The 17,068-nt window shown below is 45.4% G+C and overlaps 1 protein-coding gene across 7 annotated transcripts in view; it reads right to left on the bottom strand.

Moving 5' to 3' along the window:
- Window positions 1-17,068, bottom strand: part of polk (polymerase (DNA directed) kappa) — a 157,808-nt gene that overhangs the window by 77,209 nt on the left and 63,531 nt on the right. For all 7 annotated transcript variants that reach the window (XM_038805504.1, XM_038805505.1, XM_038805501.1 and 4 more), the window contains one exon: window positions 12,862-12,993. In XM_038805504.1, coding sequence (XP_038661432.1) covers window positions 12,862-12,993 — 132 coding nt within the window. The remainder of the gene's footprint in view (window positions 1-12,861; window positions 12,994-17,068) is intronic.

The following is a 17,068-nucleotide window of genomic DNA, read 5'->3' as shown; positions in this document are numbered from 1 at the left end:
AATGTAGAAGATGCAGTGATAGACTTGGAATTACAGGAGAAGCAAAGTGTCCAGCAAAGGAAAATGGTGGGCTTAAGCTGTTTATACATCAAAGCAAGGAGTAGTATAAACAAGGTAAACAATTTAAGAGCACACAATATCATTGCTATAACAGAAACTTGGCGAAAGGAGGGGCAAAATTAGCAGCTCAATATCCCTGGATAGAGTTTTCAGGCAGGCTAGAGTGGGAAACTTTAAAAAAAGGTGGGGGAATAGCTTTAATGATTAAATAATGAATTCCAGTTGTGAGAAGGGATGATATAGTAAACCGCTCAACAAACGAAGCTTTATGGGTTGAACATAGAAATAAAAATTACTGGGAGTATACTACAGACTCCCAAATTATGAGGGAAGATGTACTGGCATTGGAGGGGGTTCAGAGGAGCTTCACAAGGTTGATTCCAGAAATGAGGAGTTTATCGAATGAAGAGATTGAACAGTTTAGGCCTATACACGCCAGAGGTTTGAAGAATGAGGGAGATCAAGTTGAGTTATACAAGATGATGAAAAGTACAGTAGACGTGGAGCCGATACTTCCTCTTGTGGGACATTTTGTGGGCAGCACGGCAACACAGTGGCAAGCACAGTTGCTTCACAGCTCCAGTGTCCCAGGTTCGATTCCCGGCTTGGGTCACTGTCTGTGCGGAGTCTGCACGTTCTCCCCGTGTGTGTGTGTGTTTCCTCCGGGTGCTCCGGTTTCCTCCCACAGTCCAAAGATGTGCAGGTTAGGTGGATTGGCCATGATAAATTGCCCTTAGTGTCCAAAAAGTGTTCGTAAGGTATAAGCATAAAGAACTAAGCACTGCAGATAGCTTAGACTAGTATAGAAAGTGCAGGGACGAAGACAAAAAGGAAATAAGGTAATCAGAGAGAGCCTGAAAAAAGATTAGCAAGTAAAGCTAAAGAGAACCCAAAGGTGTTTTACCAATATATTAATAATACACGGTTAGTTAAGGAAAAAGCAGGGCATAGCAGAGATGAAGAAAGAAACTTGTGCGTGGATGCAGAGGGAGGGGAAGGGCTTTAAATGAATATTTTGTTCCGTGTTGACAAAGAAAATGGATGATACAGATGTGGCAGTCTAGGTGGAACACTGAGATACTGGATGGGATAATCATAAAGAGAGGAAGTACTCGAAGGATTGAAATCCTTTAAAGTTGTTAAGTTGCCAGGGCCAGATGGATTGTTTCCAAGACTACTGAAGGAGGTCAGGAAGGAGATAGCAGATGCTCCAAGGATGTTTTTCCAATCCTCACTTAACACAGGGGATGTACCAGAGGACTGGCAAATGCAAACGTGGTATCGTTGTTTAAAAGGGGATCAAAGTAAATGCCAAACAATGATAGGCCTGTTAGTCTTATGTCAGTGGTGGGCAAATTAGTAGAAGCAATCCTGAGAGACAGGACTTGATGGTCTCAGGAATTGATGGTCTGAGCTATAAGGAGAGGCTGGATAGGCTGGGACTTTTTACCCTGGAGCATAGGAGGCTTAAGGGTGATCTTAGAGGTCTATAAAATAATGAGGGGCATACATATGGTAGATAGTCAACATCTTTTCCCAAAGGCAGAGGAGTCTAGAACTAGAGGGCATAGGTTTAAGGTGAGAGGGGAGAGATAGAAAAGAGACCAGAAGGGGCATTTATTCACCCAGAGTGTGGTGAACATCTGGAATAAGCTGCCAACGGCAGTGGTAGAGGCGGATACAATTTTTTCCTTTAAAAAAAAGTCAGTTACATGGGCAGGGTAGGTATAGAGGGAAACAGGGCAAATGCAGGCAAGTGGGACTAGCTTAGTGATAGAAACAGGGCGGCATGGACAAGCTGAGCCAAAGGGCCTGTTTCCATGCTGTAAACATCTTAATAAATAATGAATAATCTTTATTGTCACAAGTAGGCTTACATTAACACTGCAATGAGACTCATTCAGACAGGATTAACTGTCACATAGAAAGACATGGACTTGTCAGGGATAATCAACATGAATTTGTTAAAGGAAGGTCTTGCCTCACAAATTTGATTGAATTCTCTGAGGAAGTGACAAGAAGGGTTGATGAAGGTAGTGCAGTGGATGTGGATTTTAGCAAGTTGTTTGACAAAGTTCCACATGGCAGATTGGTCAAGAAAATGAAAGCTCATGGGATACAGGGCAATGTGGGAAACTGAATAAAAGATTGGCTTCGTAACAGGAAACAAAGGGTAATGGTCGATGGCTGCCCTTGCAATTGGAAAGTGAAGTGATGTTCCACAAGGCTCAGTGTTGGGATCCTTACTGTTCGTTAACGATTTAAATGTGAATGCAGGGAACACGATTGGGAAATTTGCAAATGACACAAAGATTGGTCGAGTGGTGGATAGTGTAGAGGAGTATCATCGCCAAATGATCTAGATGGATTGGTGGAATTGGCAATAACGTGGCTGATGGAATTTAACACCAAAAAGTGTGAAGTCATGCATTAGGAAGGTTGAACAGTTATAGGGAGTACATACCCAATAAATGGGAATATTCTAAGAGGGGTAGATGAAGTTAGAGATCTTGGCGCACAAATCCCTAAAGGCAGCAGTTCAAATAGACAAGGTTCTTAAGAAAGCATATGGAATGCTCTCCTTCATTGGCAGAGGTACAGAATATAAAAGTAAGGATATAATGTTGGAATTGCATAAAACACTGATACGGCCACAACTGGAATATTGTGCGCAGTTCTGGTCGCCACATGACAGGAAGGATCTTATTGCTTGGGAGAGAGTGCAAAGGAGATTTACATGAAAGTTGCCAGGGCTAGAAACATGTAGCTACGAGGAAAGATTGCATAGGTTGGGGTTATTTTCCTTGAACAAAGAATGCTGAGGGGTGACTTATTCAAGTTGTACAAAATTATGCGTCCAACCATAGTTTGTCTGTTCAATCATATTTATCGGATTTTAATTCTAAAAAAGTGGTGTAAATTGGATATTGCCAACAGTTTTACTTTTATGGCTTTGTATAATAAAATTTATTGTTGTTTGTTCAAATCTCATGGAATCTTGTGGCTTTATTCTCTGAGCAAGAGTCTTGAATCCACCTTAAACAAAACATTATTGGTGCCTAACTGGATCAACCAAAAAAATTCAGGGTCCTAGTCAAGGATCATAACATAGTTATCAGCCTTTTTTATTGAAGTTGTTTTTTGGCTCTGAAAGGGGGAACAATTCTTCTCTTTTGAATAATGTGTTATGAATTGTAGCTACCACAGTTGAAAAACCTGAAATGTATAAATTACCAGTCACATAAACTTCCTTCTTACACTGGAGCGAAGAAAACAATTAAATCAAGAATGAATAAATATAATGAATTTGGCATTAATTCATAGTTTCAGTCAAGCAAGGAGAGATCTGTTATTTTAATTATTTCCACTCACACTAAACCTAATCCTATTTCATATAACCCTGATTTTTAACCAAAAGCAACATGAGACACAAAATGTAAGCCCTCCTCATCTAAAATCGACTTCTTGTCTTCATTAACTTTGGTTAAAAGATGGCATTGCTTTGAACTGAAGAACTGCTCATTGAAATTGGATTGAATTGGATTTTTTTTTATTGTCACTTGTACTGAGGTACAATGAGAATTATTTTTCTGCGAGCAGCTCAAACAGATCATTTAGTACATGAAAAGAAAAAGAAAATGCATAATAGGGCAACACAAGGTACACAATGTAAATACATAACACTGGCATCGGGTGAAGCATACAAGAGAGTGTAGTGTTAATCAGGTCAATCCATAAGAGAGTCGTTTAGGAGTTTGGTAACAGCGGGGAAGAAGCTGTTTTTGAGTCTGTTCGAGCGTGTTCTCAGACTTTTGTATCTCCTCCCCGATGGAAGAAGTTGGAAGACTGAGTAAGCTGGGTTGGAGGGATCTTTGATTATGCTGCCCGCTTTCCCAAGGCAGCCGGAGGTGTAGATAGAGTCAATGGATGGGAGGCAGGTTTGTGTGATGGACTGGGCTGTGTTCATGACTCTCTGTAGTTTCTTGCGGTCTTGGGCCGTGCAGTTGCCATACCAGGCTGTGATGCAGCCAGATAGGATGCTTTCTATGGTGCATCTGTAAAAGTTGGTAAGTGTGGACATGCCGAATTTCCTTAGTTTCCCGAGGAAGTATAGGTGCTGTTGTGCTTTCTTAGTAGTAGTGTTGACGTGGGTGGACTAGGACAGATTTCTGGTGATGTGCACACCTAGGAAGGTGAAGCTGAATTTGAAATGACAAAAGGCATTACCTGTTCATCTTTGTGGTTGAAATTTGCTCCTTGGATGGTGAAAATAAATAATGATTTTATAACTCAACTCCTTCCACTCACTCCTCAATTTGCCAACTGTTTCTTTCACTTTCTTCTTGTTATCAATGACTTAATAATACTCAGCACTCAATTTATCTGCCATGCCTTCAAGAAGAGTTTAAGATAATTACAGAGCAGGCTTGAGTGGGTAAGGACAATGACTGGTTAAAGAGGGGCGGGGGGGGGGTTTCAATAGGACAGGATTGCCAGAAGGCAAATCTTAGGATCTACTTTGAAATTAACTAAGAATTGGTTGAAATTTATCTGTCAAGTCATGCCTTCAAGAAGAGCTTGACAGAATAGATTTATTTTTAACAGAATGGAAGCCATTATACAGCAGTCGAGTGGGTAGTGTGACAAATGCAGGATTGCAGATATACCGGATTATAAACATTTGGGAATATAAGGGTTAAACATCTGGATGAGAGTTTCTTTGACTGCGGTAGTCATGTTTTTAAAATAATCTTGTTTTACAAGACCAAAAAGCTTTTAGAAGCCAGAGGTAAAATTGACAAGTGTAAAATGCCTGGGCTAATGCACTGTTGTTTGACTGGGGGAGCCCCTGGGGCGTTGATGAGTTTTCAGCCTGGGGAGTTAATTTGTTTTCAGCTTGGGGAGATGATGTTATTACTGGGCAGAGCTAAGGTAGTCAGACATTTTGAGAAAGCGTTTGATTTGAGTTCTGGTCTAGCTAACCCTTTAGACCATAAGTAAGGTCTTTTACTCCGACAGTAGGATAGTTAAAAAAAGATTTATAGTATTTAAAGTAGTGCATACTTGTTTGAGGGCAAGGGGAAAGCAGAGTCAAAACAGCTTTTTTGAAGACATCCAGCCAGAGTCTGCAGTTTCTAACAGGAGCCAAATCGGTTATGGAAAGAAAGTATCACTCTGTGCCATTTGCATGTAGAATGCATTGAGAGCTGAATGTTTTTTTTCTGTCTTGTCGCTTAATTGAGGCAGTAATTAAGGGTGCTTTATATTTTTTTAAACAAATAATTTTAATGAGGTATTTTTGGGATTACAAACAACAACAATATAAAAACAGTGTACAAAGAACAATAAACATAGTGCAAACACCGACACCTGTCCCTCCAAGACCCGCCTATTTTTAACCTCCTATTTTATGCTACCCTAGCCCCCACCCCCGGCTGACGATTAATTCTCCTCAAAGAAGTCGATGAATGGTTGCCACCTCCGGGCGAACCCTAACGCTGACCTCTCAAGGCGAACTGAATCTTCTCCAGGCCGAGAAAGCTCGCCATGCCGGTTAACCAGGCCTCCAACTTCGGGGGCTTTGAGTCCCTCCAAGCTAATAATATCCGTCTCCGGGCTATCAGGGAGGCAAAGGCCAGAACATCTGCCTCTTTCTCTTCCTGGGTTCCCGGATCTTCCAACACCCCAAAAATCGCCATCTCTGGACTCATTGCCACCCTTGTTTGCAATATTCTGGACATGACGTCCGCAAACCCCTGCCAATATCCCCCAAGTTTAGGACACGCCCAGAACATGTGGACATGGTTCGCTGGTCCGCCCGCACATTTTACACACCTGTCCCCCACCCCAAGCAATCTGCTCATCCGGGCCACTGTCATATGGGCCCAGTGTGCCACCTTGAATTGGATCAAGCTGAGCCTTGCGCATGTTGCGGTCGCGTTGACTCTGCTCAACGCGTCCGCCCATAAGCCGTCCTCCATCTATCCCCCAAGCTCCTCCTCCCACTTACGCTTCAGCTCCTCGGTCTGCGTCTCCTCCAACCCCATTAGTTCTTTGTAGATGTCCGAGACATTCCCTCCCCCACCCATCCCCTAGACACTACCCTATCCTGGATCCCTCTTAGTGGCAGGAGTGGGAAGGATGATACCTGCCTGCGCAGAAAGTCCCGCATCTGTAAATATCTGACGTCGTTCCCTCTTGCCAACCCCAACTTCTCCTTCAGCGCCCTCAAGCTAGGGAAGCTTCCTTCCAGGAACAGGTCCCCCATCCTCGCAATTCCCGTCCTTCGCCATACTCAAACCCCCCCCCCCCCCCCCCCATCCAGGCTCCCTGGGGCAAACCGGTGGTTGTTACATATTGGGGACCAGACCGATGCTCCCACTGCTCCAACGTACCTCCTCCACCGACCCTAGATCCTCAAGGCCGCCACCACAGGTTGGTGGAATATCTCGCCGGCGGGAACTGCAGAGGTGCCGTTATCAATGCCCCCAAGCTGGTGCCCCGACATGAAGCTGCCTCCATCCGCTCCCAAACCGACCTTGCCCCCACCACCCACTTCCTTATCATAGCAATATTGGCCGCCTAGTAGTAATTTCAGAGGTTTGGCAGGGCAAGCCCCCCTCCCACTGATTCCTCTTGAGCATCACCTTCTTCACCCGTGGGGACTAACCTGCCCAGACAAAGCCCAAAATTATTTTGTTAATCCTCTTTAAATAGGACCGTGGGATGAAAATTGGGAGGCAATGGAATACAAATAAAAATCTCGGTAGGATCGTCATCTTAACCGTCTGCACCCTCCCAGCCAGCGACAGCGGTAACGCATCCCATCTCCGGAACTCGCCCCTCATCTGCTCAACCAACCGGGACAAGTTCAACTTGTGTAACCGGCCCCAGTCGCACGCCACTTGTGTCCCTAGGTACCTAAAACTGTCCCCCACTAACCGAAAACGGTAGCTCCCCCAGCCGACCCTCATGACCCCTTGCCTGGACTACAAACATCTCGCTCTTTTTCATATTCAGTTTATATCCCGAAAACTGGCCAAATTCCCCTAAAATCGCCATGAGTTCACCCATCCCTGCCCCTGGATCTGCGTACAGCGAGACCCTATGTTCCATCCACAACCCCCCCACACCCCAAACCAGCCACTTCCAACCCCTTGAAGCTCTCAGAGCAATTGCCAGCGGCTCTTTGGCTAACGCAAACAGCAGTGGGGAGAGGGGGCATCCCTGTCTTGTCCCCCGGTACAGTCTAAAATAGTCCGAGGTCGTCCTTTTCGACCTTACACTAGCCTCCGGGGCCTGGTACAACAGCCTAACCCAGTCGATGAAGCCCCTACCAAACCCAAACTGTCCCAACACCTCCCATGATGGGCCCGGACGGGATCCCTGGTCGTGCACTCAGAACCTGCGCGGACCAGCTGGCAGAGGTTTTCACAGACATCTTTAACCTATCCCTACTCCACTCCGAGGTCCCCACCTGCTTCAAGAATACCACCATCATACCGGTACCAAAGAAGAACCAGGCAACGTGCCTCAATGACTACCGCCCGGTGGCCCTGACGTCAGTTGTAATGAAGTGCTTTGAGAGGCTGATCATGAAGCGCATCACCTCCATACTCCCGGAATGCCTTGACCCACTTCAATTCGCATACCGTCGCAACCGGTCCACATCAGATGCCATTTCCCTGGCCTTACACTCATCCCTAGAGCATCTCGAAAACAAGGACTCCTACATCAGACTGCTATTTATTGACTACAGCTCCGCCTTCAACACCATAATCCCAGCCAAGCTCATATCAAAGCTCCAAAACTTAGGACTTGGCTCTCCACTCTACAACTGGATCCTTGACTTTCTGACCAACAGACCACAGTCAGTAAGAATGAACACCAACACCTCCTCCACAATAGTCCTCAACACCGGTGCCCCGCAAGGCTGCGTACTTAGCCCCCTACTCTACTCCCTGTACACACACGACTGCATGGCAAAACTTGGTTCCAACTCCATCTACAAGTTTGCTGACGATACGACCATAGTGGGCCGGATCTCGAACAACGACGAGTCTGAATACAGGAGGGAGATAGAGAACCTAGTGGAGTGGTGCAATGACAACAATCTCTCCCTTAATGCCAGCAAAACTAAAGAGCTGGTCATCGACTTCAGGAAGCATAGTACTGTACACACCCCTGTCAGCATCAACGGAGCTGAGGTAGAGATGGTGAGCAGCTTCAAATTCCTAGGGGTGCACATCACCAAAAATCTATCCTGGTCCACTCATGTCGACGCTATCACCAAGAAAGCACAACAGCGCCTTTACTTCCTCAGGAAACTAAGGAAATTTGGCATGTCCACATTAACCCTTACCAACTTTTACAGATGCACTATAGAGAGCATCCTCTCGGGCTGCATCACAGCCTGGTATGGCAACTGCTCGGCCCAGGACCGCAAGGAACTTCAGAGAGTCGTGAATACCGCCCAGTCCATCACACGAACCTGCCTCCCATCCATCGATTCCATCTACACCTCCCGCTGCCGGGGGAAAGCAGGCAACATAATCGAGGATCCCTCCCACCCGGCTTACTCACTTTTCCAACTTCTTCCATCGGGCAGGAGATTCAGAAGTCTGAGAACACGGACGAACAGACTCAAAAACAGCTTCTTCCCCACTGTCACCAGACTCCTAAACGACCCTTTTATGGACTGTCCTCATTAATACTACACCCTGTCTGCTTCATCCGATGCCAATGCTTATGTAGTTACATTGTATATATTGTGTAGCCCTATTATGTATTCTCATGTACTTTCTTGAATTCTGTTCAATTCCCTTTCTTCCAATGTACTGAATGATCTGTTGAGCTGCTTGCAGAAAAATACTTTTCACTGTACCTCGGTACACGTGACAATAAACAAATCCAATCCAATCCAATCCATAGATAGTCGCACTCCACCCGGTCGAACGCCTTCTCCGCATCCATGGCCACCACTACCTCAACCTCCCTACTCTCCGGGGGCATCATCATCACATTGAGCAGCCTTCTTATATTGGCCACCAACTGCCGACCCTTGACAAATCCAGTTTGATCCTCCATAATCACATCCAGCACACAATCTTCAATCCTGGATGCCAACATTTTGGGCAGCAGCTTGGCATCCACATTAAGCAGTGAGATCGGTTATAAGACCCACATAGCTCCGGGTTCTTGTCCCGCTTCAATATTAACAAAATAGTGGCCTGTGACATCGTCGGGGGCAGCACCCCTCTATCCCTTGCATCATTGAAAACCTTGACCAGCAACGGCCCTATTATCAATTAGAATTTGTTGTAGAATTCCATCGGATACCCGTCCAGCCCCGGGGCTTTACCCGACTGCATTGCCTTCAAGCCCTCAGCTATTTCTTCGGCCCTGATTGGGGCCCCCAGCACTTCCACCAGCTCCCTGCCCACCCTTGAGAAGGTCAGTCCGTCCAAAAACCATCTCATCCCCTCGGGCCCCGTGGGGGGGTTCGAGCAAGAAGAGTCTGCTGTAAAAGTCCCTGAACGCCCTGTTTAGCCCAGCCGAGTCCCCTACCAGATTCCCATCCCCATCAACCACCTTTTCTATTTCCCTGTCCGCCTCCCTCTTGATAAGCTGCTGCGCCAGCATTCTGCTGGCCTTCTCCCCAGGTTCATAAAACGCCCCCCTCGCCTTTCTAAGCTGCTCCACTGCCTTGCCTGCGGACAACACTCCAAACTCAGCCTGCAGCCTCCGACGTTCCCGTAACAGCTCCACCCCCGGGGTCACTGCATACCTCCTATCTATCCATAGGATCTCCTTAACCAGTCGATTCATCTCTGCCCTATCCGTCCTGTCCCTATGAGCCCAGATCAAAATCAGCTCCCCTCTCACCACTGCTTTCAGCGCCTCCCAGACCACCGCTGCTGAGACTTCCCCCGTGTTGCTGACCTGCAGATAGTTCTGCATGCACTTCCTCAGCCTCTCGCACACCACCTCGTCCACCAACAAGCCCACGTCCAACCTCCATTGCAGGCGCTGGAAGCTCTCCTCAGTAACCTGCAGTTCCAACCAATGTGGGGCATGATCCGAAATAGTGATGGCTGAGTACCCCGTGTCCACCACCCCCGCCAGCAAATCCCTGCTCAAAATGAAAAAAATCAATCCGGGAGTGAACCTTATGCACGTGCGAATAAAATGAAAACTCCCTCCCCGTCGCTGCCTAAACCTCCATGGGTCGAACCCCACCCATCTGCTCCATGAACCCTATCAACTGCTTTGCCATTGCTGGCACCCTCCCCGTTTTCGAACACGACCAGTCCAGGCCGCAGTTGATGACCATATTAAAATCCCCTCCTATCACCAACTTGTGCACGTCCAGATCAGGTATCTTCCCCAGTACCCTCTTTATGAATTCTACATTGTCCCAGTTTGGCACGTTCACGTTAACCAAGACTACCTTCCTTACCGCTAACCATGACATAATGGCCACCCCCGTCCGAGTCTATACTACCCACCTGGAATTGCACCTGCTTATTGATTAAAATCGCCACCCCTCTAGTCTTGGTATCCAGCCCCGAATGAAAGACCTGACTGACCCAATCCTTCCTTAGCTGAACTCGATCCGCCACTTTCAGGTGTGTCTCCTGCAACATCACCACGTCCGCCTTCAGAGCCCTCAGATGCGCGAACACACGTGCCCTCTTGACTGGCCCATTCAACCCTCTGACATTACAGGTGATCAGCCTAGTTGGGGGGAAAACACCCCCCCCCCCCCGGATCAGCCATCCTCTTTCCTGGGCCCACCCCTAGCCCATGCACCGCGTCTCCATTGGCCCACCTCCTGGCAGCCCCCACCCCCTCTCTGCCCCAAAACCCAAGTCCTTCCCTCATCAACAGAGTAACTCCACCCCAGCAACACCAACTCGTAGCCTAACCCCTGCCATATATTGAACATATACACCCCCCCACTGTGCTTCCACAGACTAGCTCACCCAGCTAGTCTGGTGGGCCTCGCCTCCGCACCAAGAAGTCTCCCACCTATTGTTCCCTACTCCCCTCCCTCCCCGCCCATCAAAACCACTTCCCTCATCAAACCAAGACCGAACAATCTCCCAATTACCGTAGGAGACAACCCAAAACGTGATGTTGAAGAGTTTCATCTTGCGATTATAATAAAGTTTTGCTTTAAAATACTAAACCCATATTTCTTCATGCAATCACTTCTGAAGCAAAGTACTTCCATTGCACAATCTTACAAAATAAACTAAAATATTGGTGTTTCGTCCAATATCTCAGCCACTGTTGGGGTCTGGTCTGGGATCGTAATAGTAGGGATGATGACAGATTAAAGAGGGAAGTTTTCAATAGGATAGCATTATGAGTTGTGAGGCTGGAGGAGAAATATGGGTTGGTGCAGGGAGATATGTTTAAATATATACAGGTCCGGGATTTCGCTCGGAAGGAGGTACAGAGCTTTCCGGTGGCGCTGGCCCCAAACACTGTTGGAAGAGGTACTGATGACAGGGGAATGGAGAAGGGGGGGTGCTGTCGGCTATTTATGGGATGATTCTGGGAGGATAAAGTATCACTGGAGGGGATTAAGGCGAAGTAGGAGAAAGAGTTGGGGGAAGTATGGAGTTGGGGTTGTGGTGTGAGGTGCTCCAGAGGGTGAATGCCTCAACTTTGTGCACGAGATTGGGGCTGAAACAGTTGAAGGTGGTGTACAGGGTGCACCTCACAGGGACATGGATGAGCCGACTCTTTGAGGGGTGGAGGATGTTTATAAACGCTGTGGGGGGTGGGGGCGGGCCGCAAATCACATGCATATGTTTTGGTCCTGTCCAAAACTGGAGGGGTATTGGAAGGATGTCTTAAGGATAATTGTAAAGGTGGTGCACGTGAGACTCGAACCAGGCCCCCTAGAAGCCATATTCGGGGTGTCGGATCAGCCAGGGTTGGAAGCGGGTGGGGAGGCAGATGTCTTGGCCTTCGCCTCGTTGATCGCCCAAAGGTGGGTTCTTTAGGGGTGGTGGTCAGCTTCTCCGCCCTGTGTGTCGGCATGGCGGGGATATCTGCTGGAGTTCTGAACGCTTGAAAAAAGTGAAGTTTAAGCTGAGGGGAAGGATGAAAGGGTTCTACAACTCATGGGTGTTGTTTATCATGCATTTTCAAGAATTGGATGACATCAAACATTAGGCAGGGGGGTTGGAATGTATAGGCTATTGGTGATTAGGTATGGGTTGACGTGGATTCCTAATTCTTTTTTTTTTGTGTTTTGTATTTAAAATCTTGGGGGATGTTTGGCGGTGGGTGGGATGAAGGGATTGTTGGCCAAGGGACTGTTGGCCAGGGGATTGCCATTGTATTTGTTATTGTTGATTATTTGTTGGTGGGTGTAAACTTGATGAAAATGTGGAAAAGGAGGAGAATAAAAATATTTTTTGTTAAAAAAGGATAGCATTATGAGGTGTACCACGAAGAAGGCAAATCCAAGGGAGCTGCAATGAAATTAACTAAGAATTGGTTGAAAAAGGGATGCATGGAAAAAGGGGTCATTGAAAGGTAATGAAGAATTAATATCAAATGGAGAAATATCACAAAGAATATAAGAAACTGAGAGCAACTACAGCACACGAGAATAATAAACAAAGTGCGAAGTGAAATTATTGAAAGGAAATGATAGGGAAAATAGTATATGGCACGGAATCGATCATAGGAACATTACTGAAAGGAAATAGAAAACAGAATTTTGCAGAGGCAAAGAAGCAGTGAATAAAAATGGAGTCATGATCAGAATATAGGACTTACCTCCTTGCTTACGGCTCGATACTTATCAAAATTTGTTGGAATGATAATCAAATTTGGACACAGCTTCTTAGCGATAAACCCTGGCATAGCTGCACGTACTCCATATTTCCGGGCATGATAATTTGATGTTGACTGAAAGAATAAATGTTATTGCATTAGGGAAAAAATACTCTCAGGAAAACTACAAAACTTATCTACAAAACCAATGACTTGATGAAGTATGATCATAAAAGTCTTCTTGAAACAAAGTTCATATTTCCATAATCAGCATGTAATCAAGTTAAATTATAAATCTTATAAATGTTGTATTCAATTTGCTTTCAAGCATATTATATTTCTATCTGAAAGAACAAAACCATATCTTTGTTAAAAATATTCAAAATGTCAGCAGATCTTGTTCTTTTCTTGACAAATACATGGATAAGATGGATATAGAGGGATACGGCACAAGGAAGTGTTGAGGGTTTTGGCCAAGGGTGGTATCATGACCGGTACAGGCTTGGAGGGCCGAAGGGCCTGTTCCTGTGCTGTATTGTTCTTTGTTATTTGTATCCCTGCAGAATTGTTCATTGGTAGTCCTGGGACAAAAAGCACAAATATGCAATGGCCAGGAGATCTTCATTTAAAAAAATATATATTCTTATTGGCATTTGGAATTTAAAAAATAAGAGTTTTGCAGATTGAAAACAATACAACGGAAACGGTAAGTAACAAAATAGAAACGACAAAACATAGGCCCCTCGCTGTCACCATGACTGTGACGGAGGTCCTGGTTTATATTTTTCACATGAATGTGTTCATTTCTACAGTATTTTGATGGGTTCCTCCTGGGGCGCCAGCCGCACCCAGCTTTACCCACGTATTTACAAATATTGCTGGAATCACTTGCCGGTTGACTTCATTTTGCCGGTGGGATACTTTTGTGGAAGCCTGTACACCATTCCCTTCATCTGAGCAGTGTCAGAGGGAAAGAGCAGGAGTGAATGCTAAGGGCGATGCTTGCGTTTGTGGGACTTTTTTTGAGTGCAAATTAGCTATCCATTTCCTATACTCTAGTACAATAGTGACTACATTCCAGTAATGCTTAATTGGTGTGAAGCACGTTAGGACATGCTGAGGTTGTGTAAGGAACCCAAGAGTGGGAACTGGATGAATAGATGGGGAAGTTTTGTCTTATTTTTCCCAGAAATCTTTGTAACATAACAAAAAAACATTATTTATGAGCAGTTTAGACACGAGTGAGTGAGAAACATATCACAGAGGGAGGAGGGTGTGCAACCTCCAATGGGCAGGTGGTGGTGCAGACACACCATGCAGTCTCTAGACCAAGGTCACATGACAAATGCGTCCCATATAAGGGGAGACACATCCGGCCTTCTCCAGAAGAAGATTGAAAGGGTAATAAGACATACAAGTGAATGGTCAGTGCTCAGTGCAGATTCCAGAGGAGTAATAAGCAGACTCCATGATAATGTGCTCTTTAACAGTTGCTATCTTACCAATAAAAGATTCTGGTTTGGACAAGTCAAAGAGTTTGGTGGATTCTTTCGTAAGGTAGAAAGGACCAAACACAATAGGGTGTGGAGAAGATTGTACATGGAAAAGCCAGAAAGTAAGGGCTTCCACTACATCCTGCTGAATTTAGCAGCCTTTTCAATGCTTTTGACCTGACTCAAGCCCACCTGATGCAAAACTTTTAATGAAAGATCTGCCAAGGCTACACTTTTAAAGAAACAAGGAGCTTTTATCTCCCCATCGATTCACCCAGTTTCCACTCTTGGGCTCCTTACACAAACTCAGCTTGTCCTATAGTGCGCCACAACCAATTAAGGCCCACAGGGAGTCACAAAGCACTTGACACCCAATTAAATACTTCTGAAATGTATTAATTGTTGATTTATGAGACGCAGCAACCCATATATGCAAAGCAAGGTCTCACAAACAGCAATGCAATAAATGACCAGATCATCTGTGATAGTGGTGTTGGTTGAACAGTCAATACTGACCAGCATTTTGTTGTTCATCAGGGTTGGGGGGGTGGGGGGGATGTGATACATGCGCCGATACGGTCTGGGGGTGTCACAGTTATTATGGGTTATTTTGTTGCATTTCATTGTTTGTCGTTATGTTTTATATTTTCTGTAAAAAATTCCAATAAAAATTATATTAAAAAAAAAATAAAATACTGACCAGCACACTAGAAGAATTCCCTGGCTCTTCTTTAAATAAGGACATGAGGCAGGATAGATGTAATCTCTGTTTAACACCTCATGCAGAAGGGCACTGCCTCAAAGTATTATAAACAGCGTTCATGTCTCTGGAATGGAGCTTAAGTCCACAACCATTTGAATAGAGGCAGGAGAATTGCCACAGCTACTTGTATTTATATACACTTCTGGTAATGATGCACCCAAAGACACTTCACAAAAGCATTATACAGAAAACATTTAACGAAAGCCACATGAGAAACCAAGTACTTCTCAAATGTAATCATTCACAAAAAGCTTGATCAAAGAGGTAGGTCTTGAGGAACGTCTGATAGGAGATAAGAGAGGTAGAGAGGAGGAGAGGCTTAGGAGTGAATTGTAGAGTTTAAGGTCTGGGCAGCTAAAGGCACGTCCATCAATGGTGCAGAGACTAAAATCCTGCAGAGGCCAGAATTAGATAGTTGTGGAGCTCAAGGAGATTACAAAGATAATAAAGGAAAATGTCACGGGAGGTATTTGGAAATAAGGATGAGAATTTAAACTTGAGCATTGCTCAACTGGGAGCCAGTGTAGGTCATCAAGTACAGGGGGCGATGGGTGATCAGGACTGGTGTGAGTTCCGATACAGAGCAGAGATTTCGATGCCTCAAGTTTACAGTGATTAGAACGTGGGAGATTGTCTGGGAATGCACTGGGATTTCATGTTCAGAGATAATAAGGGCATAGGTGAGGGCTTCAGCAGTAGCTGAGTTGAGGTAAGGAATACATTGGAGGATATTATGGACGTGGAAACATACAGATGCAATTAGAAGCTCATCCCGGAGTTAAATGGCATAACTCCATTATGGCAGCAAGATTGTGAACAATCAGGTTCAGCCTCAGACAGTTGTCAGAGGGAAGGTGTCAGTCACGAGAGAAGTTTGTCCAGTGGCCAAAGTCAATGACTTCTACTTCACAACATTTAACTGGAGGAAATTTTTGTTCATCCAGTACTGGATGTCAGACAGCAGTCTGACAATTTAGAGTCAGTAGAGGGTTGAGAGCTGTAGTCGTGAGGGAGGGCTGGATGTGTTGGCATACATTTGGAAATCGATGCCGTGTTTTTTTATTATTTCATCAAAAGACATAATGGAGAAAAGAACTAGGAGGAGGCCAAATATAGATCCCTGCAGGACAGCAGAGGCAATGATGCACAAGCACGGAAAGAAATCATGGCAAATTATTTCCTGGCTATGAATAGATAAGCCAGTCGAGTGTAATCCCAGCCTGGAGGACGGTGGAGAGGTGTTGGAAGATGATCATAGAATTTACAGTGCAGAAGGCCATTCGGCCCATCGAACCTTGGAAGAGCACTCTACTTAAGCCCACAACTCCACTCTATCCATGTAACCCAGTGACCCCACCTAACGTTATTGGAAATTAAGGGCAATTTAGAATGGCCAATCAACCTAACCTGCACATCTTTGAACTGCGGAAGGAAACCTGAGCACCTGGAGGAAATCCAAGCAGACACAGGGAGAACGTGCAAACTCTACACAGTGACCAAAGCCAGGAATCGAACCCAGTTCCCTGGTTCTGTGAAGCAACAATGCTAACCAGTGTGCTACCGTGCCACCCCCACTGTGCTACCATACCACCATGATGGTGTGGTCAATAGTGTCAAATCTGCAATCGGATAGAGAAGCATGAGGTGGATGATTTAATTTTGTCATAGTCACCAAGGGTGTCATTTGTGACTAATAAAGAAAGACTTGTTTCCATACAGTGGCAAAATCAGACACCCAAAACCCAATACTTTTGCAACCAATCTCAAAATATTTCACACCCTAGTTTGGGTCATGTTGACATCACAAAGGAGGAGGTATAGGGTGTTTTAAAAGACATTAAGGTAGATACGTCCCCTGGGCCTGATGGGATTTACCCTGGAGTACTGAGGGAAGCAAGGGAGGAAATTGCTGGGGCCTTGACTGACATCTTTGTCTCCTCATTGGCTACAGGTG

Source organism: Scyliorhinus canicula, chromosome 8 (genome assembly GCF_902713615.1).
Source record: "Scyliorhinus canicula chromosome 8, sScyCan1.1, whole genome shotgun sequence".
Taxonomy (NCBI): domain Eukaryota; kingdom Metazoa; phylum Chordata; class Chondrichthyes; order Carcharhiniformes; family Scyliorhinidae; genus Scyliorhinus; species Scyliorhinus canicula.
The sequence above is the reverse complement of the archived record's forward strand: the minus strand, read 5'-3'. Positions and strand labels throughout refer to the sequence as shown.